Source organism: Medicago sativa, chromosome 8, assembly GCF_051527215.1.
Source record: "Medicago sativa cultivar Bolivia chromosome 8, Bolivia_mono, whole genome shotgun sequence".
Classification (NCBI taxonomy): domain Eukaryota; kingdom Viridiplantae; phylum Streptophyta; class Magnoliopsida; order Fabales; family Fabaceae; genus Medicago; species Medicago sativa.
The window spans coordinates 68722763-68750296 of NC_140756.1; the positions used below are offsets into that span (position 1 = coordinate 68722763).

General features: G+C 32.8%; 3 protein-coding genes across 11 annotated transcripts; 1 reads left to right on the forward strand and 2 right to left on the reverse strand.

The window, feature by feature from the left end:
• Positions 1-1169: 1169 nt before the first annotated feature.
• On the reverse strand, positions 1170-9733 carry LOC146900906 (histone-lysine N-methyltransferase SUVR5-like). 7 transcript variants are annotated; one of them, XM_085736088.1, is made up of 5 exons: positions 9597-9733; positions 8785-9397; positions 7755-8021; positions 4086-4177; positions 1170-3087 (listed from the first exon to the last, which is right to left on the reverse strand). In XM_085736088.1, exon 5 carries the CDS (start codon positions 3063-3065, stop codon positions 1590-1592), a length of 1476 nt encoding a protein of 491 aa, XP_085592214.1. In that variant the 5' UTR covers positions 3066-3087; positions 4086-4177; positions 7755-8021; positions 8785-9397; positions 9597-9733; the 3' UTR covers positions 1170-1589. The 7 variants fall into 7 exon arrangements, with proteins under 7 accessions (XP_085592214.1, XP_085592217.1, XP_085592216.1 ...); XM_085736091.1 differs by having other exon boundaries at positions 1170-3092; XM_085736090.1 differs by having other exon boundaries at positions 7411-8021.
• Positions 9734-12855: 3122 nt separating this feature from the next.
• LOC146900907 (transmembrane family 220 helix protein) lies at positions 12856-22202 on the forward strand. Of its 2 annotated transcripts, none has more exons than XM_085736099.1 (4): positions 12856-13084; positions 13185-13484; positions 13569-13803; positions 21616-22202. In XM_085736099.1, the coding sequence occupies exons 1-3, from the start codon at positions 12994-12996 to the stop codon at positions 13646-13648; spliced, it is 471 nt and encodes a 156-aa protein (XP_085592225.1). In that variant the 5' UTR covers positions 12856-12993; the 3' UTR covers positions 13649-13803; positions 21616-22202. The 2 variants fall into 2 exon arrangements, with proteins under 2 accessions (XP_085592225.1, XP_085592224.1); XM_085736098.1 differs by lacking the exon at positions 21616-22202 and adding an exon at positions 14946-15158.
• LOC146900908 (histone-lysine N-methyltransferase SUVR5-like) lies at positions 14763-25611 on the reverse strand. Of its 2 annotated transcripts, XM_085736085.1 has the most exons (13): positions 25430-25611; positions 24928-25049; positions 23668-23903; positions 23237-23542; positions 23023-23133; positions 22637-22747; positions 16794-19061; positions 16424-16585; positions 16064-16180; positions 15879-15982; positions 15658-15795; positions 15236-15323; positions 14763-15099 (listed from the first exon to the last, which is right to left on the reverse strand). In XM_085736085.1, the coding sequence occupies exons 3-13, from the start codon at positions 23809-23811 to the stop codon at positions 14992-14994; spliced, it is 3657 nt and encodes a 1218-aa protein (XP_085592211.1). In that variant the 5' UTR covers positions 23812-23903; positions 24928-25049; positions 25430-25611; the 3' UTR covers positions 14763-14991. The 2 variants fall into 2 exon arrangements, with proteins under 2 accessions (XP_085592211.1, XP_085592210.1); XM_085736084.1 differs by lacking the exons at positions 24928-25049; positions 25430-25611 and having other exon boundaries at positions 23668-24071.
• Positions 25612-27534: the final 1923 nt, after the last annotated feature.

Consider the following 27534-nt stretch of genomic DNA (forward strand, 5'->3'; position numbering starts at 1 on the left):
CGCATAGTGCAATGTCGATAAGAGAGAAGCATACATCAATAGTTGAAAAGTATAGTACAGCATCAATGAGAGAAGTGTTATATAGTGCAATATCAATGAGAAAAGCATGACCCTATGTGTAGTAGATTATATTCCAGGATCATTTGCATTTGATAATCCATATGGGTTATATCACACAAGTAGAGTCTTCATATGACATGTCATGTATGTTTGGATACTGTATTTTTGTATATATATGTTGTTTTAAGATGTGACCTTTTACTTTATATTTGTTGAAATATTTAGGCTTGCGACCCAGGTTTTCTTTAGAGTCTTAATTTACGCAGGAATCGTAGTGATGTTGAGGACGCGACAAGAAGATGACTTGGCTGACAATCGCAAACATTGGGGTTTGATGCTGTTTGTGGGTCTTTGTACCTTATCATCCCCAGTTGAAGTTCAGAATCAACTTAGAGTTGAGTTGTAGAGTCTCTTTTATTCCTTCTATCCTTTTTGGATTTTTATCACTCTAAATGATACATTTTGTGAGAAATAAATTCTTACATTATTTATTCCCTTGCAACGTGTATGGTTTGTGATCTCATTGTTGGAAAATGGTTTATACAATGAGGCAATGATTGAGATCGTCATTTTTGAAAAATATTTTTGAAATAAAAGATTTACTCTTGTTTAAATTAAGAGGTGATTGTGAATGTTTTATGCAAAGGTTTTTAATTGTTTTAAAAATAACATAAAATGCAATCATGTGTTTAAAAATCGGGATGCTGTAATAAACTTTATGGTCCTCCTCGTCCTCAAACTCTTCTTCCTCATTTTCAAAAAGTATATATAATCACATGTTTCATGACAGCAAGTAGAAGAAGATTCACAATAACATTTCATTGCAGACCCTGCTAGCAAAATGGTAGGTTAAATATTGTCCAGAAAAACAACGATAAGGATAGTGTTTTTTCTTAAAAATATTCTCTAGCTCATTTTTTTTTTATTTATTAAAATGTCAAAATCTGTATGCCTGTGAGTTCTCGATGATAGAATTCCGTCCGATTTAGCTCCTTTATAAAACACCACTATATAGAACTATTTATGAAAAATAAATGAAACAAAAAACATTTATTTTAGTATATACTAGAAATGAACTCCTATATGATTAGAGCTTGATCATAGAAAAATTGAATCAAAAGATAAAGACCTCATAATCAAGTCTAGGCAATCCATAAAGCATCGACTTTGTCACATAGGTAAACATCTCCTAAGGCTTAGGAAGATTTACATATTGATCTTGCTCAAAGAGAGCATCTAGTATTTGTTGATCTACTACACATATCACAGGAGTTGATTCTGTCGCAAAGTTTATGTTCTTACATAACACCATAGCCTTTTGCGACGACCCTAATCTCATATGGTATGAATTGACGACAGAGTGAAACTTATCTTGGTCCAACTTATTGGTTGCAGGATCTGATGTATTTGCAGATTTTTCCTTAAGGTGGTGATTTGAAAGTGATGCCAAGTGAGTGACTGGGTTTTGTACATTGCATCCTCTTGCACAAATGAACTCATCCTGATGCCAATTCCCACAAATTTATTTCTCACTGCAACATTTTGCTGCCTTCAGATAGAGCCTTTCTGGTAGATAAACGAAACAAAACATTTGCAGCCTCTAAGCATTGAGATTCTTCCAATTTATCTGCATGAGGCTGGATGGATATTTCTCCCATTTCAAGCAACTTATTTGCCTGATTTCTATTCTTGAAATTAGCTTTAGCCCTTCTCCTGGTCCTATTTGATGCTTCTTCCAAACCTCTTTCAAATTTAGGATTAGGACGGGTAAGTCTGCCAGATTTTAGTCTCTGAGCATAATAACAAACTCCACTCTTTGCCAAGCGCCTGCTGGCTAGATCGCGCTCCATATGAGCAGCTTGATGATGGCGACCGAGATCAGGTAGTAAATCAAATTTCAAATCACAAAACCTGCAACTAAACTTCCGCGAACCACTTCGATTCTCAGAATTATCATTGTACAAAGAAGCTTCATTTCCCTGCTCAATCATTTTAGGAGAATCATCACCGGTAGACAATGTTAGTTGCTCATGAGTTATCGAAAGCTTAAATTCGGCAGGGTGAACTGACTTAACATGCAACCATAATTCCTCTATATTTCCAAAATGACAACCACAAGGAATACATAGAAAAAGCAAGCAGTGTTCACCAAACTGCCCATAGTGTCTCTTCTGAACATGTGATTCCAATAGTTTTTTGTTAGTGAAGGAATCAAAACAAAAGGCACATGCATAACCTCTGAACAACCACTGTGCTTCCTTTTCATGACTTTCCATCCAATGGTTGCCAAGTGTTTGGTTATCAGAAAATTCTTCAAAGCAGACCTTACACTTAACAGCACTCTCATTATCAATACAAGAGTCTTCGTTATGATCATTACCATAGCTAGGAGAGCCTGTCCACTGATCATTACCGGAAAGCTTGAGCGTTTCGCCAAAGATGTTCTTTGCGAAGAAAGAATCATCATCATTGACGATTGACTCTGGATTGATCTCCAATGGACTTTCCGGATGTACAAACACCAAGTCTTTGCAAATCAGGCTCTGGGAACCACTGCAATTTTGTTCAGCTTTCCTCTTTAATGTACGAGATATTGAATTTGAGGTCTGGCCCATCTCAGCTTTGTGCAGATGTTTCTTACAAAAAGATAATCTGGGAAGGGAACGATTCTTACATCTAGTACCAGCAGCAGTTGTACCTCCACAAAATGGAGTGATTGCTTTAACACGCCTTTCTTTTTTACTTAAGAAATGCACACAACAGTGTATATTGTTACCAATTGCGGTTCTCACGCACTGCCTTCCCTTGTCTTCGATATATGCTTGACATTGTCGACCCTTTTGGTTTTCTATAAGAGTCCCTTCCATTACAGATGAACTGTCACTGAGTTCATCATCAAGTTCTGCAATATCATATTCGCGATTTTCAACGCAAATATGTTCTTCATTAGGTCCGTAAGCTGCTCCTTGATTTGTCTCAGAGCAATCAGTATAAAGAGTTTCCATGCTGACTGCTCCAATCTAATCACTGTTCTATCAAAAGTCATTCCATGATAGAAGAAAAAAAAAAAGTAAGCTAATGTAGTTTTTATTACATTGTAATTAATAAAAGAAGCTGACAATAAAACACAAATGACATAAAGCTTTGGTATAAATAGCTTCATAAATCATAACTAGATTGCACAATGAAACTAGTTATTTTTAGATCAAGATAGTACCTCATACTTCATAGGGCTTTTATTACTAAATAACACAACGATCAAATCGATTATTTAAACATAGAATGAATGAACAAGTTCAAATCAATTATGAAAATTAAATACAGTCACGTTTTTATTTTATTTTATTTTTTTGACAAAACATATTTGCAATGTTGTTAACTGAATGGAAAATAACAACCATTTTTTTAGATTTCGTTACGCCACAACACTATAGAACTGGTATAGCTGTTATTTGACAATATTTTGTAGTGACTATCAAATATTGTAACGCAATAGTTGTCTGAACAAATTCTGCTATGTTATAATGCCTCTATAGCTGGTATTTAACAGAACTGTACAGTTAATGTAAAAATTATGTATCCTCATGCAAAAAAGATAATATGTACGAACAGTATACAAAAACAAATATATGACTGCACATTAAAAGTTATCCAACTGCAGAAACAAATACAGTTTTAGCTTGTTTAAAGTATTTAATATCCCGGTCGTTGCAATGATCTAATAACTGAGATCTCGTCAATCTTTATATAAAAAAAATTAAGATCTTGTTATTTGATGACTAAAACACTGGGCTGGGCAAGTACATCGCACTCCAAAATCCAAATCTAATCATCTGTACTTTTTCTTATATACCAGATCGCACAATCTTTGATTATTAGATTTGGTAGATAAGAAAAAATACTCGTCATTTTATACCCAAAAAAAAACTAATCATCCTTATATGTTATATGTATATAAATAAAATTAAATCAAATCATCCTTAGGAATCAAATGATCATAAAAAGAACCATGAAAAAGATTCAACCTTTAATCTTTTGCACATTCAAAACAGCGCAAAACCCTTACAGATTGTACTCCAGCAGTAGAACAATGATAAACCCTAATCAAGGCCACGATCTGTAAAATTGAACAAAGATCTAATCAAGATTCAAGGATAATTAGAAAAATATCAAATTGGGTATCAATCATATCATTGATTTTTTTTTGCAATCAATTATATCATTGATACATGAAAATTTGTAATAAAATATAGTTATTATTCTTGTTTCATTTGACTATAAGATCATTTTATAAGGATAAACTATACAATATATTGTAACAAAATTTAGATACACATTGACTAAGCAAAATTTTCAGAGAATATATGTAACATGAAGGGGAACAGTTTTAAATAAGTATACTACCTTCAAAAAAAATAATGAGGGGGAAATTTTATGCAGAGAGAAATGAATTGGGGACCATGGAAGGAGTCAAGTGGAGTGGATTGGAAATTTTATTTTATGTAAAATGAAAGAAAATTTAAATGAAAAGTGCTGGCGCTGCGGCTAATGAAAGTGAGTGAAAGTATATATATACAACAATTACCTAGGGTTTTTTTGGAATAATAACCTAGGGTTTCTTTTTGACTAAATTTAATTTTATTATTTATTTTTTCAATCCTAGGGGAGGTTTGTTTTGGAAAGTTGAATGGATGGAAATAAGATTTTTTTTTTTTAGTGTTAATTTAATTGTTATCTTTCAAAAGTTGAATGGATGTGCTCTATCAGTGTAAATTAATAATTTACACTGACATCCAATATGAACTTTCTCTCCACGTCATACCATTAATGTATAGTGTAATGGGGTGATTTGACAGAATACACAATTACTATTGGATGACAATATAAAATTATTTTACACTGTCAATGTGTATCCTATTTCAATTTTTTTTTTTTTAATTCTTTTGAGAAACAAAAAAGTTCAAGTGAGTTGAACTCCTAGGACTCACCAGGGTCAAGACAGTCCTTAAGGCTCAAAGAGCAGTTACATGATACTTGCAGATCACCCATTAAAGATGTTCTCACATTGGAAGCGAGAGTTGAACCCACTACCTTATGGGTGTGTCAATTCCTTACCAACTGAGCCAACCTTCATTAGTTTTTATGTGCCAAAACCAACTGAAAAGTGTGGTGTGTCAGAAGAAAACGTTACTACTACTACTACTCTTGAGTCCTGAGTTGTGTTGGTAGCACCGGTTTTCAAATTGGTCAAAGACAAAAAAAAAAAATGGTCCAATAAGGACAATTTTTTGAGTTAAGATAATAATATATAGCCGGTATTATGCCCGCATTTAATGATAAACTGCCATTTTCTCATATTATATTATTAATTTCAACATACTTTTACAGAAGTGATGTAGAATGGAAATAAAAGAAAAACTAAAGAACTATACTGAGAGTACTACTGTCAATAGCTTCCAAATGAAGCAAAAACCTGAATTGAGGAGAGGGAGTATCTATGATACTAACTGAGAACAAGCCACCATGACCAAGATTTGAAAGGTGGCGCAACTATTAGCTTTTCAATAAATATGATGAACTGAAACGAACTAAGAGGGATCACAAAGAAGTTGAAAGATATAATTCATACAGGGTTGGCCCAAAGCCTGTCAAGGCTTGGCTACATCACAAAATTTTAGGGGTCCAAAAATAAATAGTTTATTCAGGCCCATCATGAGTATAGTGGTTAAGTAATGTTATCGAAAAGAAATTGACAAGAAAGTTGGCTTGGATCAAAAAACACCTTGGGTAGTGAGATCTCATTAGAGGAAGAATCGAAAAGTTCTCTCTCTTGATTCTCTTAGGATCTCTATGTAGGTTTGAGTGACTTGAAAAATGGGTAGAAATTAGGTATTGTGCTTTGAGGGCTTGTGAAGCTAATTTCTTTTAACCTCTTTGTATCACTCATTTCATAGTGGATTGAAGAGCTGCTCTCTCCCAAGACACAGGTCACACTGGATGAACTGAGTAAACAAATATTGGTTTGTTGATCCCTCCATTCTCTTATCTTTGATTTTTGATTATGCTTGTGGTTTTGCTTTGCTTAGTTACTAGGTCTGTTGTTGCTTGAGACTACTTTAGTTTTGGTTGCAACTTTTTTCTAGACTCCTTTTGTTTGCTACTTTAGATTTGGTGGCTACTAATTCTTGCTCCACACATCTACGTTTATTATTGTGATTTGATTTACGAATTCACAACATAAATCATTTTTTTTCTGTTACAAAAATTGATTTCTATCAGTGAGAATAGGAAAACAATGTATGTACCACATTTTATGCAAAATTTGAATCCAAATTTAAATTTGAAACTCTATTATTTAGAAAATAGAAAACTTGAATTCAGATTCCTTCAACTGAATCAGTAATGAAAATCAGTGTTTGGATATCAGTTATCTCAAACTCTCAAAAACCACAAAAGTGTCAATTCTCAATCATCTCCAATTCCGTTCGTTGTTGCGGATTAACTCAGGGAGTGTCAATGTATTTTTACTTATCATCAATCAGAATCATCCTTTGATCGGTAAGATTTATGTTTTGATTATAGTTTCGAAAATAGACTTTTTCATATTCGTATCTTTGTTGTATTCTATCAAATTCTTAAGAGTCGAAACGTTGGGGTTAAATTCTGTCAACACAAATATGTGTGGAAAGTGAATCGTCGATTAAGGTAACAAATGGGTTTAATCAGGAATATAATGGGTGACGGTTTATGCATGTTAAATGAATGTCCCATGATCCTCAGATGGAGCGACTGCAAAGTTGTGTTTAGACTGTTGTGGGAACAACAGATTAGGCTAATTTCAGATGATGTGTTGTTAAATTGGTTATTGTGTTTAAATATGATGTTTATGTGCTATTGAGTGTTAATTGCTGGTGTTTCTATTAAATGTGTTTAATGAGTGTAATTTGTATTAAATATGTTATGTTTGATGTCAAATGAGTTGCTATATTATATGTTCTGTGATGAATGTTTTCTTGTTGTGCTACGTTTTGGGAGGTTTCTGGGGTTCAGAATTCGATTTTAGGCATAGCCAATCAATTTCTGAGGTATAGATTAGAAAATCTGGAAAACGAACTAAGAAGAATCGGTTTTCAGGTTTTAGAAGTCAATTTTTACGATCAACTTTAAGAAGAATCGATTTTGACCTTTAAAAAAAAAACATGTGATGCCATGATTATATCATGATACTCACTACAACTTCAATACATGGAACACTAGTTTGGGTCAGTTGAGTCTCTAGAACTCACGTATGCAGGGAAAGCCCCAAACCGCAAAAAGCGCTTATAAATGTACTTACATATTATCACTCACCAGCAAGACCCTTATATGAGTGGAATCCTCACCAACTAGACCAACTTTCATTGTGCGCCAATCCAAGAAAATACGAGCTACGACAATGCCCTTGTATATATCTCATCTCAATCTCCCACTCTTTCAAACACTTCTTTTCTCTCAATTTTTCAACGGAACAAACAAACGTACAAGGACAAAAAGAAAGAAAGACAGACGGAAAACAAAAAATGAGATATTTTAACAAGATTTTTTGGAGAAGAAAGAATAAAAAAAGCAATTAATTGTCTTGTAAAAGGTGTAATGCATGCATAGTAGATACATAAATAACATAGGCAAAACATAATTCTAGAGAGAAGACAAACCTCTGCAAGAAAGAAAATGCCAGCCCTGGAATTATGATTCCATGACCTGAAAAGCAATTCTTCCACCAATGAAATAGCACTTGCCATTACAGTTCCTTGAACAATTAGCAGACCCACTAGTCCACATAGTTTTACCCAAGCCATAACACCTAAAGAAGGTGGAATATGAGGCCAAGAGAAACTTGCACAACCAAGAAATGCATTCACAGCATGGATTGAAAAAATGAACATGACTCCACCGACCAAGCCTTTCAAAAATTCAATTAACTGCAACAAGGATCCAAAATTAGCTTATCCAACTGGTGGAGAAATATGCACATCAAATTTCCAGCATGTTTTTCAAAACAAATAATTATGCTGCTAAATAAACCATGCCAACTTGACAACACACTTTTTTACCACTATCAAACAAAAGACAATGCAGCTTAATTATCATCATGATCATGTAACAAAATTTGGGGCTTTTGTTGATTATATCATGATCTTCAATGCTAGTGTTGTACTCTGTGTCATCAGTAGTTACATACAAGTAATACAAGCCAGTTATGTATATATTTTTGAAGAGTACACAAGTATTTTACTGATTAACTATAGCTTAAAACAAATCTCTAATTCCAATTGAGTATTGAACAGAACGTTTGTTTTATCACCATCTATATAAATGATATTTACATCACAAGTTTACTTTGTATGCAACTCTTTATAGAATGGAGACAGATCATGTAACAAAAATAATCAAGGCCTCCCAAAAAATATGCATCTATAAATTGCTTTAAAAATAATTATTCTTGAAACAACTATATCTCACCAGTTTTTATTTCACTGCAGAAGCTTCCATTTCATAATCATAATGTTTCTATGCTCGATTACAGTAACAGCATCACAGATAATACAAAATCATTCAGATTTCCTTAACTCAAACTTGTATATGCTCCATAACAAATGAATATGTAGTTGCTAGTGGCATTTGGTATGTAAATGCAATGAAAACCAAATCATTAAAATTAATGACAGTCTTACAGAAAATTACCTTGAGAATCCAAAGAATGCAAGAAACATTCTGTTTCATAAGCCGCAGTTTCATTTCTTTGCAATACATAAAACCAACAGCTTCAACATATATTTCAACATCCTCGCAATCACTGATTTGAAGACAAGACAAATCCGACTGTTCCGAAATCTTTCCAGAAAAAAAACCACTCTTCTCTATCAGAACATCCCTATGCACACTCAACTTGACAGAAAATCCTTCTTTCCCTAATAAAACAACCTTCATAGACTCAATAACCACCTTTCTCGGCATGATTTCAATTTTCGGTCTAAAAGACACTCTCAGCAGCTAAAGATGTTCAGCAAAAAACCATTCTGAACCAATACTACAGCGTCGATCATCAGAACCTCTTCTTTCACTCACTTGCACCGTGACCGGCTTTTTCTTAATACTAATTTTCAGTCGTGCCTGTAGTGGCGATGAAGGATAGCTATCGGAACATTCTTAAGACTAATATCTCCCATATATGTTGAAAAACCAGAAAAAACGAAACAAGTTCCAAGTTTGAATGTAACAGACATTAATTGAAGTAACTATTAGCAAATTTTGTTCCTTTCTTTCGCTGAACCTGCTTTTCCCACAAGTTGAATCACTGTGGTATTTTCATGAAAACATAAAAAATATTAATTTTTATATTATTTCCACAAAAGGGTCAACAAAGGAATGAAATCTACATCAAAATATGCAGAAATTAAACATTAAAGTAAAGAATTTTCACAAAGAGTTATGAAACAACCCTTTAGTTAACTATAGATGAGAAGCATAACAGAATAAGAAGATGAAAACTTTACCATTAAATAGTGTGGTGTGAGCAACCTCTATAGCTCTTCCGAAACCTCGCAGTGTTGAAATTGATTGAAGGGAAACACAGAACATTGAGTGAATTTGGGTCTTTCTATATTAAGAACCCAAAACTATAGTTTGAACTGTTTTTTTTTTTTTTTTTAGAGGGTGTTTATGATTGTTGTTGACCTTTTTTTATTGAAAGAAGGACTGTTGTTTTTTTTTGGGTTACAAAAGAAGGACTGTTGTTGACTAAAAGCAAGAATTAAAAATGGTGATTTAAAATGTTTTAAGACTGAAAATTAAAGAAAATTTGTTGAGACTAATATGATTTTTTTTTTAAGAAGCTAAAAATGATTAATAAGAAAAGTTATAATATTTATATTTATAAAAACATATTTAACTCTTAAATATGTTAAAGAAATGCAGTTTTGATCCTTATGCTTCACAATTGTTTGATTTTGACTCCAAAGTTTCAAATGGTTGAGGTATTCGGTAGTTCAACTAGTTTGAGTTAAAATGTTAAGGTGTTCGAGATCTAGATTCAAGTTTTGGGAATAAGAAAAAAAATCAACACAATGGTTAGCATTTGCCTTTAAAAAAAGAGTAAGTATGTTTTTTATCCTTATAAATATACAAAGTTTTTGTTTTGGTCCCCTTAAAATTTTTGTTTGTCTTTTAGTCTTTCCAAAGTTTCCGTCACTACTTTTGGTCCATACGTTTTAATCAACTCATGTCTAGCTTTCATATTTTTTTAATTATTTTTTTAGAAATGTGCTGAATATAATGACAATCTCTCCTTAAAAAAATTAGAATTATTTAATTAAATATAAACTTTGAAGGACCAAAACTATATTTAAACCCAAAATAAATTCCAATTGCTCGATTTAAACACCTTGAGTTTTAATTGCTCAATTTAAACCTCTAAAGTTTACCCCATTTTGTATCTAATAGCTCCTCGTTGATATTTTGACTATTTTGACCTATAATAAAAAGGACAGTCCCGTACACTAAAGCTTCCCTGTATGTTGGATCTAGAAAGGGGTCACACCATTTTTGTGTATTGTATGCACTTTTTTTTGGGTAATTGTCATTTTGGTCCCTACACGTGTAAGGAGTAGTCATAATAGTCCATCAATATATCAAAATTCCAAAAAAAGTATCTGATTGTGCGCTTTATTAATCAAAATAGTCTCTGACACTAAAATAATTCATCAATACTCGTAATAACTTTTTTCATATAGGGACTGCAATGACAATAAGTAAGTACCTACAAGAACTGATATAATAATAAGTAAATATATTGAAGGACTAATATGATAATATTAACGAAGTATTTTAATGTCAGAGATTATTTTAACTAACGAAGTCCACGATCAATAACTATTTTGAAATTTTGATACATTGACGAACAACTACTCGTTGCATATCAGGGACCAAAATAACCTACCTTTTTCTGACCCATAATATTTTATAAAAATTATAACATACAAGTAATACAAGCCAGTTATGTACTCCTTCAATTTTAAAACGAACGTCGTTTAAAGTTTTTACACACATATTAAAAAATGCATTAATTAAAAGAAAGAAAGTTGTTATTTTACTAAATTATCATAATCAATTATTGTTTTGTTTTTCATTAAAGAAAAAATAATATTTTGAAAGTAGTGTATATAGTATTAATCGAAGGGTACAATTAAAAATTTATTTAAAAAAATATTAAATACACACGGCTAATTTAGGGGTTAAAACAGAGAGTAAACATCAGAGAATTGTAAAACTGGTCAAATATATATAAGCCTAAAAAGAAGAAAAAAAAACAAACACGCGCAATGTTATTTTCCCAGAAACTCCATAGCGATTTTCTGATCTCTCCGTCGATTGTAAGCTTTTTCTGTCATTCTTCTTTTTCCTATTTTCACATTTTCACAATTGCATTTTGCTGGGGACTGCTACGTAGTTCTATTTAATTGCATGGTTATTATGATGATAGGTCATTGCATGTTCAAAAACTATTCTTCGTGGTCCAATTTAGTCCCTTGCAAATGTCGGGGACTAATTTGAGTTTATTTTTTGTACTTTAATGTGCCGCTAGAAAATTGTAAGGGACCGAATTGGTCTTCATTCTTGTAAAAATTTAAAACCTCTTTCAATGTATTGTTTTTAATACCAATTTCCAGTTTTTACACTTATAATTTGATAAAGTTGAAAATCTTATGGTTTACATTTCTACCACCAATAACTGTTTTGCTGTGAGGTTTCTTTACAATTGTATTTCATGTAATTGAAATGCTTTGTTTGTTTTTATTTCTGCCAACTATTTTGAAGTTGGGATGAATGACGGAATGGTTTGCTTTTGTATTTGCCTTATGGTTGCTTTGTGATTAATTTTTGCCCTTGCTTAACATGAGGAAGAAATAAGCATAGTGAAGATGAGGATGTTACGCTTGATGTGTGGTAAGGCTATATGAGATAGGATTAGAAATGAAAATATTAGAGAGTTGGGATAACACCTATAAAGACATTTAGATTATGTAGGTTAGGAGAGTAGATCAAATGGAGGATAGTCCGTTCACTAGATACAGAAGAAGACCTAAAAAAACTATAAGAGACTATTAGGAAAGACTTGGATATTAATGAGTTGGACCAAAATATGGTTTATGATATAACATTAGCCGACCCATTAAAGGCTTGGTTGTTGTTGTTGTTAAAGATATGATACACACGCACACAACCATTTTGGGAGAACTTTAGAACAACTCTTTCATACTCACATTGCGTTCTTACTCTCTCCCTCTCCCTCTCACTCTTTCTCCCTCTATTGTTTTTTAGCAATAAGAAGAGATAATAAAAATGTTGTCTCAAAAGTTGTCACAAAATATTTACACAAATATCATTACTTTTGTTGTTAAGATGAAATTGTTAATTCATTAAGAAGGAAGTGTACCGTACAAGAAGTTCACGAGTTCTATGCTTTGTTGTTCAAGAGTTCTATCATCTTTTTGTATCTATTATATTTAGTGTTACCCTTTTCATTGTTAATGATTCATGTTGTTCAATTTTACTCTTCACTCTAAGCTTATGTTTGGATGTGCAGCACGTTTGTGAAAATCGCGGTTAAAAACCACGACACCACAAAAGCTCTGTTTTTAACTTCTAGAAATCACGGCAACTTTGCAATAAAAAATCATGAATAATTTTAATAAAACAATCATTAATATTATTTTGAACTTTATAAACAACAAAGTAGCAAAAAAATCTAAAAAAAAAACGAAATTTATAACGTAGGAATATCTCTTATTTTCTTGAGGCCTAGAACTTTGACTTACCATTTTAAAAACTACTTGAGATCTAGAGTAGACCCTAGTTTGAACTTTGAATTCTCATTCCAGAGGAGAGCAGAGAATGGCAACATCATCAAGATTATTCAATTTGTGTTCTTTACTAATGTCTACACTTTTTGCATACTCAGCCTCTGTTCAGTTAAATGACCCTGGTACTACTACTTTATATATCTAATCCACTAATTTGTACTATAATCTTTCTGATTTATATCAATTTCTGAAGTATGCTTTTTTTCTTCTTAATTTGCATAGATTGGTATTTTTGGTTTCCACTCTATTCATGTGCCTGCCTCATTAATCTTATTAGCTGCATCATAACAACCAAATTGAACAAACTAATTACTACAATTACTCTATGGATTGGAATATTATTGTGTAGCAAAGTTGTGGTTGAAGATTATGTGTATGAAATAGCAGGGTTTTGGTCACTGGATCTAAGTGAGAGAGTTGTTAGGGAGAAAGTAGGAAGCATACTCGTTGTTATATTTATATTCTTGCAGATGGAAGCTTTTTCTGGTGTTCAAAAGGATATTTCAAACGTAGTAAAATATGGTGAGGTGTTTAAGATGTGGAAACTCTTTCTGTCGAATCTTAATTATGTTAATTAGTTGAATTAATTGAGTACCTCGGATGCAGGGATGCTGGTCTTGGTGGTTTTCAGCTACTTGCTACCTTTTGTCTTTTTTGTGGTCCTTAAAGGTGAAATGAAGTTATAGTTCCAATCGAAAGACCTTTAACTTTTGTTTATTAACTTGGTGCATGTCTGGAACTCTGGATAGACAGTGTGATTGACAAATTCACGATAGCACCATGCTTTTGTTGAAGTCCTAAAGTGTGATTTTTACTAAAATCACCGGTTCGCCATGATTCTGTAAGTATTATCGTTTAATAATTCACTGGTGTGCCTTACGAAACCAGCAACAGAAGTTGTCTTTGATAATTGAAATTATGGTAGGGTATGCTCACTTACTATGTTCCTTCAGATGTGTATGAAACACCGACTACATTTGGAAAGTGACTCCAAAATCAATGTTTGTATTCATTGGATGTGAGCATACCCTACCATAATTTCAATTATCAAGGACTGAATTTTATACACATCAGAAATCAGAAATAGATAAGAAGTTTCGTTGGATGAATTTTATCCCAAAAATTCTGTTTCAGGTTTCAATTTGTTTTTATTTGTATAGTACACTTGGTTTACCAACACTAAAAATAGATAAGAAGTTTTAATTACCTTTTTTATCCCTTAACGTATTTTTAAGGTTCAAGTTGATCCTTTAACTTTACAAAGTATCAATTTGGTCCTTCAGCTTTACTCCCTTAATCCATATCTTCGTCCTAACCTTTAAACTAACTCTCTCTAATTCCATATGTGAGTTTGACATGGTAAGTAAACATTGTAGACTAAGAATATATTGTAAATTTTATAGCACACAAACCAACTTTTTGAATGACCAAAGGGACACTTTAAGATTAGAGGACAAACTTGAACCTCAAAAATAATTTAAGAACATGAAAAGGTAATTAAATCTAAAAACTTCTATAAATGAAAAGTAACATTCAACAATACTCATCAGAAAACTCTCAAGCAACCTAATTCTGTGATTTATTTAACCAAAAAAGTAGAAAGGCAAGATAAACAACTCTTAACATTTCCTAGTTATCACAGAAAGACGTGCATTTAGTTTGAGAAAAATTTGAGAATAAAGTAATTAAAAAGAGCACAAAGCATGATAAGGTTTCCTAAATTATTTTATATCAAAACCATTTTTATTTTAATAGATAAATAACAAACACATCATGCATCTAACCAAGTATACCAAAAACCAAAACCTAAATTATTTTTGGATTCACAAAGGTTTTCTTCCTCATTGAGATGTTCAACAATCAACATGTCTCATCTATTAGGACACATCAAGTCTAAAATAATACCATTCAATGTTACAGAACACATCAAGTCTCCTTATTAGACACTTAAAATGTTAAGCAATTCACTTATTCCCTCCACAGGGCAATCCAGAAATACTATTACAACAACAGAAATAATGTTTAGCTTCTAGTACAAGCGGTTCCTGCACTTCGAAGATCCACACAGACAAGGAGATCCTTCTCCATCCACAAGCTCATAGTGATAATTGTAGGTTAATTCTTCACCCTTAGCAATCTGTTAACAAGAAACAAGGTTAAACCTAATGCATAATAATGTTGACTATACATAATCAAGCACTAATTTGTAACTGCAATGAAATTTTTCATTCGTATAAAATAAGTGATGAGAGCATATAGAGATGTGTACTCACATCTTGACTTGCGTAAAGACCGATATGCGAACGTTTACAATCCATACTCTCTACAAGAACTTGGTAATTCACAAGATTAGGTGAACAGCTGCAATAACAAAAAGAGCACACCATCAATAATTTTGTTTTAAATAGCTTATATTTTGTAAGGGTTTTAAATAAAAGGTTGTTGTTTTTCAACAAAAGGTTGCTACTTTTAGACAAACCCTTTCTACTTTTTCATCAACTTTGAAATACATTAGAAATGTTTTCTATACATTTAATAACTTATTGGAAATGAAATATTATGCTTAGTCATATTCAAAATATTTCAAAACTATAATTTCTCGAAGGAAATAATAGCAAAGTTCTAATCATGTTGCAAAGTAAAAATGAACAAATTGCACCATTCTATTTTTTTGTCTTTTCAAATCTATGCTTACCTGTTATTGATGAACCTTGACACATTGCCATATCTAGTAGAATCAATGACATATCGATCTTGTCTTTCGATCAATCGACTCATATCATTAACACGAGCATCAACGTCAAAGAAATAACTGCAATGTTCTTTTCCATATCTGGTATTGACACAGACCATGTCAGTTAAAATTAAGAAACATCAACCAACTAGATGAAATTATATCTTGAAAGAAATGTAAACCTTTCACGTCTGTTGCGTGCCTCTTGCTCGTCTAAAACCTCTCCAATGTACTCACACACAAATGTGCCGCCCGAAATAGCCTCACCAGCCCTTACACCCCATCCCTGCGAACCAGATAGTTATAGTTATAACATAACAAGCCTTTAGAGTCATTTTTAATTTAGCAAAAGAAGAATAGTGGACACCTTTTTCTCTGTTTTAAAAACTTCCAACTTAACGCGAATTCCATTCTGCAATATTCTGTTTGGACAAGTTTTATCACATTTGCACTCTTCGTTGCACTCATACACAATATAACCTTCCTGTAGTTTTGTAGAGAAATTTCCAGTATAGGAGAAAGATATTCATAAATTAATAATACATATATAAAGAAGGGAAATATGCTACATAATTGAGTCTTAAAAACTAAATAAAATATCCTACACAATGAATATGTTAGGATTTTAGCACATTCTTGATTTATTGTTACCAATCAATGCATATAATATTCGAAAAAATGCAAATTTTGGATATAATGGCAGCTTACAATTAATGGAATATTTTACCTCCAATATGATTCGACCATTGTTATCATATGGAAACTTGTTGCGCATTGATTTCCCGAATATGTCTTTTGCAGTATCATAATCATTATCAAAAAGGTATACATGATCACAAGTTTCACAACAGCAGGTAGAAGATGAGCAATGGCATTTCAATTGCAGACTCTGCTAACAAAACAATTGGTTAAATATTATCGGGAAAAAAACTATAAGGATAAAGTGTATGTTAATGAGTTCTTGAAGAATTTGGCCAATTTAGCTTATTTATTAAACACAATTATAAGTGCAATAAGAAACATTTAGTTTAGTATACTAGACATTTACTCCTATATGATTAGCGTTATCAAATAAAAATGAAGTCAAAATTAAATACCTCATCGTCATGATTTGGCAATCGACCAAACATTGGTTTTGTTACATAAGTAAAGCTCTCCCAAGGTCTATGAAGATTTAAATATTGCTCTTGCTCACAAAGAGAGTCTAGTATTTGTAGATCCATTACACAAATCACAGGAGTTGATTCCATCCCAGAGCTTATGTCATTGCACAATTTTATAGCCTTCTGCGACGATCCTAATCTTGTATATTTTGAATTGATGATGGATTGAGACTCATCTTGCTTCATTTCAATACTTGCAGGATTTGATGCATTTGCATATATTTTCTTTCGGTTTTGTTCATTCAATGCATTACATCCTCTAGGACAAATGAACCCATCTAGATGCCAATTCACAACAATTTCATTCTCACTGCAAAGTTTTGCTGCCTTCAAATAGATCTTTTCTGGAAAATATCCATATTTCTCCTTCAGTGAGGCTTCAAGATTGTCTTTGCAGCATGCAGTGCAAGCGATTGATAAAATATCAAGATCTTTAGGTTGCGGTTGAGTTTGATGAATATCAGAAAACAAAATATTTGCAACTTCTAAGCATTGAGATTCTTCCAATTCAACAATACATGTTGTCTCGTTTACATGTGGTTGTTGCATGGATGTTTCCCTCGTCTCATTTAACTTTCTTGCTTGATTTCTTCTCTTCAAATTAACTCCAGCACTTCTTTTGATCCTATTTGATGCTTCTTTAAAACCTCCTTTGGATTTCGGACGGCCAAGTGTGCCCGTTTTTAGTTTGTGAGCATAATAACGAACTCCCCTCTTTGCCAAACGCCTCCTAGCTAGACCGTGTTCCATATGAGTAGCTTGATGATGACGTCCAAGATCAGGCAGTAAATCAAATTTCAAACCACAAAACCTGCAACTTAACTTCCGCGAACCACTTGGGTTCTCAAAATTATTATTGTCCAAGGAAGCTTCATTTCCTTGCTCAATAGTTATAGGAGGATCATCATTGGTAGGCAAAGTTAGTTCCTTGGAAGCTTTTGCAAGCTTAAATTCGGCAGGGTGAACTGACTTAACATGCAACCATAATTCCTCCATATTTCCAAAATGACTACCACAAGGAATACATAGTAAAAGCAGGCAATTTTCACTAAACGACGCATGGTGTCTATTCTGGACGTGTGATTCCAGTAGTTTCTTGTTAGAGAATGAATCAAAACAAATGGCACAAGCATAACCTCTGAATAACCAACGGGCTTCCTTTATATGATTTTCCATCCAATGATCGCCAAGTGTTTGGTCATTAAAAAATTCTTCAAAGCAGATCTTACACTTATTAGCATTCTCATTATCAAAACATGAGTATTTATCACGATCATTATCATAGTTAGGAGAACCTGTCTGGTGAAGAGTCTCTATTTCATTGTAATCATTACCGGAAAGCATGAGCGTTTCACCTAATATGTTCTTTGCAGAGAAAGAATCATCATCAGAATCATCATCACCAGTGAACGCCATTGGATCGATCTCCAACGAACTTTCTGGATGCACTAACACCAAATCATTGTTGATATGGCTCTTTGAACCACTACAACTTTCTTCAGCCTTCCTCTTCAATGTATGGCCGTTTGAGCTCTTGTTCATCTCAACATTGCGCATATGTTTCTTGCAAAATGGAAAACTGGGAAAGGAATGATGCTTACACTTGGTACCAGCAACAGTTGTACCACAACACATTGGAGTAAGAACTTTAGCACATTTTTCTTTTTTCCTCGAGAAATGCGCACAACAATATATATCATTTCCAATTGCCATTCTCACACATTGCCTTCCCTTGGCTTCAATGTATGCTTGGCATCGTCGATACTCAACATCATCCTTTGTATCAGGTTCTACAGATATTTGAATATCCATTTCATTCGCAAACCTTGATATTGTTCCATTATTAAACATCATCTCAGAATCTACAGGATGAACTGTGACTTTACTCAATGGACTGATCAATTGACTTGGAAGCACAGTTTCCACAGGTACCTCCACAATTCCTTCATGTCTAGAAAATGTATTTGCACGGCGAACATTAAGTTTAGGCCTTTTGCTGCCATCTTGAAGGCTTGCTTGGTGCAAACCATCAATACTAAAAGAATGTTGATGTGTGCTGTTGTTGCTAGAAAAGGAAATAAATGTGGAAAACCATTTCATTACATCATGGTTCCATGTTTTCCACTCAGAATCTAATTTTTGTTGTGTCGGTGCATTGCGGAGAGTGTGGACATCATTCCACAAAATAGAATCAAACAATTCCTGAACAAGAGGATAATAAACGAGTCAACCAAATCGTATTGAACCTTTTCTTTATTATTAGGTATTTTAAAAAAAAGGCTCATGTATTCATTTATGAGTTCAAATAGTGTTTTTTTTTTCTTTGTAAAATTCTTGTAGAGTGCTGATAGATATATCAAGTATACATCATAGTAATGGAAGAATATTCAAAGTATATAGACAAGGTGACCTTATTCAGAGGTTGATCCAGACATCATGCTCTAAAAGGGAGAAAAACACAAAGCATTTAATAATTAAACAAGTTTAACACAATTAATACAAGTAGAACTATTCAATTGCTTTGTTCATTACTAGAGTTAGTCCTCCAAAATCCTTGATCCAAACATAAACCTAAATTTTGTCTTCCAAAATCCTTGATCCAAACATATACTATATGTTTTGGATGAAGATGTGGTGTTTAAACCATTTGTGAAATTGTTATTAGATCAATGTGATGATCCTCAATATTTTAGACTCCCTTCGTGACGGCGTGTCTAAATAGTGGTATCAAAAGGTGTTTGACTTGCATGTGATTGATTCAGAAGTTTTCCTAACAATGCAGTGCTCAAAATGTGTTTCACATTGATGCATGTAGTAGCCAAGACCTAGGGGAAAATGTAACTGCTTCTATTTCACGTCCCACACCAGCTTACCCCCCCTATTCGGCCTCCTACCATTAGTTATTGGTCGCATGACAAAAGAGAGGGGAGACTTAATCGAAGTATGACTTTGGAACTAGGAACTTCGGTTATATGCTTTGACGGTTCGCTAGATGTCCCTACATGTGTGGCATAGCCTTTCTGGGGTAAGGGTAAGCTATAGTGACCTCGCCCATATGGGTCCGTCTTATCCCATAGAGCGGCCACGTAGTTCCTAATTCTCACAACGGTACAAAGTTTTCCAAGCATGAGGCTTGGAGGGGTGAAGTGATTGATTAAAGTGCCATCAAGAAATAGCTAACTTCAGAAATGGCGGTACATAGCCCCCAAGCACGAGGCCTATAGCCGGAGAGCGTAGTGATTGATTAAAGACATTATTGTCGAAGAATCGGGATTTTGCTATGGCATTTGCAAAGGCGTGTTATTATGGTAACGCACAACACCCTAACTAAGTGGTGCTTAGAGTCCATTAGTGATATGGTTTCTCCCTTTAGCCGACGTCATAACTGTTGGCATGACGCTATAACATATTGCAGAAGACGTGTCTTTGTGTGTTTCACACATATCCTTCTATGAAAACGACAGATCACACTGTCTATGATTGATGACTTTTTGAATTAGAGATTCAACGGTTCTTATCTTATCCCTAAAGTTACTTCTTCCAATATGTTCCCAACAATTGGTTCTCAAAGGTTAATTGGATCTGGACCCTTGGATGTCTGTAAAAAAAAATCTTAAGCGAGGTTTCCGACACCCTGATATTTATACCCCTTGTCTGAGAGATCCTTTTATCCCTTGATTATGGTGGAAGCATTATTTATAATCCTTAGCCTTCACCCAAAAACTATAAACGTGTAATCGTCAACGTCAAGTTCTCACCGTTTTCACTTTGTAAACTGCAGGTAACCCCCCTCTTTGTTTTACCTTTATTTTTGTCTCTAGTTTTTAGAATGATTTCGATTATGGAATGTGATAATGAGGGAAATGTAGTTCAACCTACGAAATTGATTGTATCGTAAACTTTAGGAAGCCTGATGGGGGTATCGACTGGAATGTCTTTGATTGAGTGTCGAAGTCTCTATCTCTCTCTCTAACTCGGTCGGGTTCGGTCACCGTTGGTTTGAATTTCTCAACCCGAACCCACCCGTAACAACCCAGTGTAAACCGAATTTAAGACTCGTTGACCCGTGACACATTTACACCCGCATGTTTCACTCATTTCTCCCTTTTTTTTTTTGGTTTGGGTCGGGCCTCAGGTATTTGTCCAACCCTATCCAGGACGGGTGCAGATCCTCTCCATTTTATGAGGAAATGGCCATCTCAATTTCTTTTCACAGAAACAAGACATGTGGCAAATTAAGATATCAAGGGCTCACATATTTTTCTTCACACATATCAATTAAAAAAAACTTTATATAAGGAACAAAAAAAAACTTATTTATTCATCTTCCATAAAAAAAATTATTTCTTCATCTCGCGACCCAACCTAGCCTAAGGTTCAGCAGCCGTCGACACTAAGGTTCTGCTGCCACACCTTCGTCGTCGACACTGTAACCTTCACTGACCAGAATCACCGCTTGGCATTGTTTAACACTTCAAAGCTTAATTTTAATCTCTTAAAATTCTTTTCAGTGTTATAATCTTTCAATTCCCCTTTGTTTTCTTTTCTTTAACACTGAATGGGTTTTTCTTTACCACCTAACATGCGATTCAATTCATTCTTAATATTGTGTGATTGTTAATTGCAAATTTTCTTTTAATTATTGTCCATAGATGATACAGTCGCATAACCTTCTGGTTAATTAATTACTCATAAATCATGACCAATTTAACCAATTTGAATTGGCATGGGTTGACCACCAATGGAAAATAAACAGAATCAATGATGATACCAATCAGATACAACTCAAGAAGAAGAGCCCTCTGACGGTGACACCAAGACAGGACGACACAACGATGACAACTCGAAGACGAGTCGGCACGCATCGACGACAATTTCATAAACAAGACTGGCTGTGTTGAAACGGAATGAGAAGGTGTGGTTGGCCACGACAAGCACAACAAGGCGATGCAGTGGTGTGGAAGGCTGAACTCCGAATGAGAGAGAGGAGACGAGAGGGCAAGGCTTTCTAATTTTTATGTTTTGTTTTGTAATGAATCAGAACCATTGATTTCAACTTGTTGGCCACGACAAGCACAACAAGGTGATGCAGTGGTGTGGAAGGCTGAACTCTGAATGAGAGAGAGCGGAGACGAGAGGACAAGGCTTTCTAATTTATATGTTTTGTTTTGTAATGAATCAGAACCATTGATTTCAACTTATCCACGTGTCCTGTTTTTATTAAAGGGAATTGAGATGGCCATTTCCTCACCAAATGGAGAGGATCTGCACCCATCTAGGACTTCATAGTAGATTCATCAAAATCCTTTATGCTATAGCACTAACGTGTTGCTATGGTTTCTATTTGACAGTACAATATTAAATAGCGGTTATGACTACATTGTAGCATAGCAGAATTTGAACAAAAACCACTTCGTTCTCCAATACACTATTTAGTGCAAAATAGTGTCAAATAGTGGCTATAACATTGTAGCATAGAAAAATTTAAACAAACAGTTGTTTTGATAAAAAAATAAATTGTTATGTGTGAGCCCACAATTGATAGCACAACTTTCATACAAAATAATAACGAATTTAGACATAGAGAAATGTCTCTTCCCTAAGGAGGTTTTGCTCTGAGATTACATGGGTTATCTTCTCTAATACATCTATTTTCAATTCAATAATATAATTGCTTCTTTTCATTGAATTCAGTTTCCTATCAGATGATCATTCAAACATAAATAAAATTCCTTTCTTTCTCAATTCATAAACTAGATGCCAAAATTATAAATTACCTCCTGAAGCTGCTCTATTGTTTCAGCACTGTTTGCACTCTGGCATCTTTCAGCCCAAGACTCAGAGGAATGCAGTTTCCAATTGTCTTTTATATAATGTTGCATTATGCTCTGTAAAAGGAAAACAAATATGTTATATTACTTCAGCCTCCTAATAAGGAAGTTATGAAAATATTAATTGAATGAAACCATGATAATGGTATTTAAACATTTATCAAATGAAAATTGAAAATACTGGTAGTTGTGAAATTTTCAAACTACTACTACATATTCAACTTAAAAAAATGCACAAATTATGCGTTAACTTAATTAGTTGTCGTAAAAGTTGTCAAAATGCAACAAAAATAAGAAATAAAAAATATAAGCTTATAGGAATTGAAATTTACATATTGCAGCCTCTGAACCATTCTTCCAAGATCTGAATAACGTTGACAACGAGAAGCTTCCATAGCAAATTGCTTCCAAACCACCGCATTACGATAATCTTCTATCAAAGCCTATATGTAATGTAAAATTAAAAAAAAAAAAAATCAAAAATATGTAGAGATTACAAAAAATAGGGGTATGGAGAAGAGCAAAATAGCACCACCAAAAGCATACATTAAGATGAAGTTGATCAACCATGTAGAGCATTTCGACAGCGAGCTTTTGCATTATAAACCATCGCGCAATCCCCAAGTCTTGTACCATTTTCAATCCTTCTTGATAAGTTTTATATGGTATAGGTTTTGGAAACTCATCGATTGATTGAACAAGAATCACTTCAACCCATGAATAATTCCCTGTTTCTGGAGAAAAAATTACTAAACATTTGTTCTGCTTATCATTAGTTGGTTTGTCTTTCACAATTGATAAGGGCCAATCAGCCCTTGCACATTTGATGCCTGCATGCCACTCCCCTTTCCACTACAAAAACAAAGATACAAAATTAACATGCATCGCTTTCTTTTTATAAGTTATTTCTATAACAAAAGATAAATAAACATAAAGTAAACAACTAAATTTGTATAGTAAGACATAAATATATATACCTTGAACCATACAGCCACAGGTTCATCCACCTCCAACCATTTAGAAAATGATGGTTCTACTTCTTTTCCGTTGTTTTGTGATGTTTCGCCTTGAAACTTATCCGCGGTGATTTGTTCAAATTTTTTATGGCTAGACGGATTCATTTGGTCTTCGCTAGATGAATCTTCACCAACAATGTCTTGTAACGAATCGTCACTCAGTATGTCTTCTTGACGATTTTCAACACGAAGGAGTTCTTCAAAATGTGTATTTTGAACACAAGAAAACATAACCACGATTAGTCCAATCTAATCACTCTTCCATCAAAGATCATTCCATAAAAAAAATGTAAGATAATGTGGTGTTTATTATATAGTAAATTAATAAAAGACTACAAATACATATAAAATTTCAATAAAAGAGGCTGAAAATAAATACTGCTATAGGACGGGTATGACTGATGTTTGACAATATTTTGTGCTGAATTATGTATGTATGATGAAACATTAGATGTTTATATAAATTATGCTATATATGATTTACGACAATGCACAGTCCAAACAAAAATTAGATATCCTCGTGCACAAAAGGTTATGTATCAGCAAAAAAATTAACAAAACAATCTATATAGCAACATATAACTCATAAACTCAATGTGTTCTAACTTCTACCGAAATTTATTTACTGATAAATGTCAATAATAATTTAGACATCATTTTCTAAAAAATGTACTTATGCTTTCTGAAAAAACAAAATTTTATTACCATGGTTAAACATAATATCATTAAATACATTACCAAATAAACAAAACAAAGAGAGATTTTTTTTTTCAATTATGATAATGGATTTCTCATCTGCCAATTCTAATCGTTAACTTAGCGAGTGTTTGAAAGAAAAAAAATCACGGTATTGCCTCGCAACCAAACCGGATCTACATTAATAAAATGGGGGCGATCACATTAAAAGTTATACGATCGCAGAAACAAATATAATTTCAATCTTATAGCTTAGAATATTTAACCTCTTAATCACTAGATTAATTTAATAATTGAGATTGTGTTAATTAACATAGACAAGAAGATTAGATTAATATTCAGTTTAATAACTAAAACACCGGATAAGTACATCACACTCGAAAACCCAAATCAAATCATAGATTAAATTTGGTATATAAAAAATAATCATCTATTATAAAAAAAATATTTTATATATATGAATCAAAGCTAATCCTACTTAAAAATCAAATGACCTTAAAAAGCATCATGAAATAAAGATTCAACCTTTACTCTTTTTGCATCCACGAGTAGCACGATGTTTAACCCTAATCCATGATCTTCAAAATTGAAACGAAACATGCACAGAATTGCCTCCACGAGATCAATCATAAACCCTAATCCACGATCTGCAAAATCGAACCAAGATCTGAAAAGTTATTGATTTTTTTAATGAAACAGTGTGATTAGATAAATATAAAATTGAGTATCAACATCGATCTTTTATGCAATCAATTATATCATCAATGATACATGAAAATTCCTAATAAATATAAATTGTTCTTCTTCTAGCCAAGTTAGGAAGACTTTGTTAATTTAACTATAAGGATGAATTTGTTCAAAAAAAAAACTATATGGATGAATTTTATGAAAACATCTCAAGTTAAAATAGGTTCACCATCAAAATTGAACCAAAATTGACAACCAAAATATTGTAACGTAATTTAGATAGACATTAGCTAAGCAAAATTTCATGAAAAGTGAGCAGTTGTAAATAATAATAATATACCTTAACAATTTGAGGGGGAAAATTCATGCAGAGAGAAGTGATTTGGAGAACATGTGAGTGATGAGTGTTGTGGATGGATGTTAAATTTTATGTAGAATGAAAAATGTTTGTGTATGTAGGTTTTGAAAATGAAGGATGTGTTCTTTCAAAAAAAAAAAATGAAGGATGTGTTCTCTGCGGCTATTGAATAATAAAAGAAAAGAAACATATATAGTGACCACAATTACCTAGGTATAATAAAGTGCTTCTGAGTTTGGGGAAAAAGTAAGTGAAGACGAAAATATGTGACAAGGCCTTAATTAAATTAATATTTTTTATTCTTTTTTTTTATAAAATGAAATCTAATATTTTACCGATTAAAACACTAAAAAAACGAAATAAAGTAATAAAATAAGGAAAATGTTAACGAGTGCCCGAAGGGCACTCTTTAAAGATTCCTAATTAAGAAACTATTTATTAAAAGTTTACTACTTCAATTTTCGATGCATTAAATGCACAAGTTTCCATACAAACTTACTATCTAAAGTTCTTAAAGAGTGTCCTTAGGGCACTCGTTAACATTTCCCTTATTTTATTACTTTATTTCGTTTTTTAAGTGTTTTAATTGGTAAAATATTAGATTTCATTTTATAAAAAAAAGAATAAAAAAATATTAATTTTCGATTACACACGGGATTGAAAAATAAATCAGAGAAAGGTAAATGATGTGGGAATGGATAGAGATAAGAATTAATAATTAATTCTTCAAAAAAGAAATTATAATTAATTCTTTAAAAAGAAATTGATAATAAATAGAAACATTAATATAGATATTAGTAATTTTGTTCAACAAAGATATATTATATTTAACGTAAAAAATTAATTATTATATTTTAATGAAAATAGAAAAGTACGTTTTTTTATTTTTTTGTGTTGTCGTCACTATTACTCAGAGTTGTGTTGGTAGCAACCATTTTCTGGTGCCAGTAGGGGAGGTATCACCCATTTACACACTCTTCCTGTAGCTGTATAAGTGAAAACAAAATTCTTTTACACAAATTCCGGCTTTCATACTCTTTTTTCTTCTCTTTGTTTATCTTTTACACGTTCACACTTTATATGTGTAATAAAACAGCTCTTTCAAAAATGTCATTCAATTTTTTTCCAACTAAAACGATAATTTTTTTTGTACCAAAAAAAAAAAAAAAACGATAATTTTTGGTGAATTAAAAACACAAATAAATATCATTATTGGTTTTTTTGCAGTAGAGTTTGGGCAATTAATAAATTTGACTACATTGAAACCTTTTTCTCTTTAGGATGACTAGATTGGAACTTGGATATGTATATGTAACTGAAAATGACGTAATATTGAATAGAGAGTTTGGATGGATTAGGTTTTGGTCATTGAGAGTTTGTAATATAACAAAAGGACAGCCATAATTCTGGCCTTATTTTATTGATTGACTTTTTTAAATAAAATGAGTTTTTTACTGTTGCGTCATCCTTATCAAAGAGGGGTGATTTATGGTTAATTTTGACCTAAAATCACCCCTCCAAATTATTTTTTAGTTAAATAAGTGATTTTCACATATTTTCAGTCTTTTTTGTTTGTTTATGTACAACTTGGGTTGGTCTATTAATTGTTTAAACTTGGTACCTTGGAGTATACTCCTCACAAGGTTTCGGTTTAGTTCTCGCTGGTATCAATACTGTTGGTTAAGTCCATGCAAATAGACGATGGAATTAAACACCTCAGATTAATCGGTCTTTAAGTCGGATACCTAGTTTTAAAAATAAAAGGGGGGTGGGGGTGGAGGGGGATAGGGTGGGGGTGGAAGAAAAAAAAATCAAATTTAGTGAAATTACTTATTGTTATACTCCCTCCGGTCCTATTTAAAAGAGAAAATTGACTTTTTAGATACATTGAATAATTTATGTATCTAGTCAAGAATCTAAACCAAATACATAAATTATTTAATGTATCTAAAAAATTAATTGTCTCTTGTAAATAGGACCGGAGGGAGTAACTTTTTCAAGGTTTTTCTAAATATATCTTTATAGAAAATTGTGAAGTATTAAATACACAAATTGATATTAAAATGACAAATGTTTTAAATGAAGGT

What these genes read in the sequence shown, in the direction of transcription:
- LOC146900906 (XM_085736088.1), bottom strand. Translation starts at nt 3,065, where the DNA reads ATGGAAACTCTTTATACTGATTGCTCTGAGACAAATCAAGGAGCAGCT.
- LOC146900907 (XM_085736099.1), top strand. Translation starts at nt 12,994, where the DNA reads ATGGCAACATCATCAAGATTATTCAATTTGTGTTCTTTACTAATGTCT. An exon ending in TGTTCAGTTAAATGACCCTG is followed by an intron (nt 13,085 to 13,184) that starts GTACTACTACTT and finishes TAATTTGCATAG; the next exon opens with ATTGGTATTTTTGGTTTCCA. An exon ending in TTCAAACGTAGTAAAATATG is followed by an intron (nt 13,485 to 13,568) that starts GTGAGGTGTTTA and finishes CCTCGGATGCAG; the next exon opens with GGATGCTGGTCTTGGTGGTT.
- LOC146900908 (XM_085736084.1), bottom strand. Translation starts at nt 23,937, where the DNA reads ATGTTTTCTTGTGTTCAAAATACACATTTTGAAGAACTCCTTCGTGTT. An exon ending in CTGTGGCTGTATGGTTCAAG is followed by an intron (nt 23,543 to 23,667) that starts GTATATATATTT and finishes TTGTTTTTGTAG; the next exon opens with TGGAAAGGGGAGTGGCATGC. An exon ending in ATGGTCGAATCATATTGGAG is followed by an intron (nt 16,181 to 16,423) that starts GTAAAATATTCC and finishes ACAAAACTACAG; the next exon opens with GAAGGTTATATTGTGTATGA.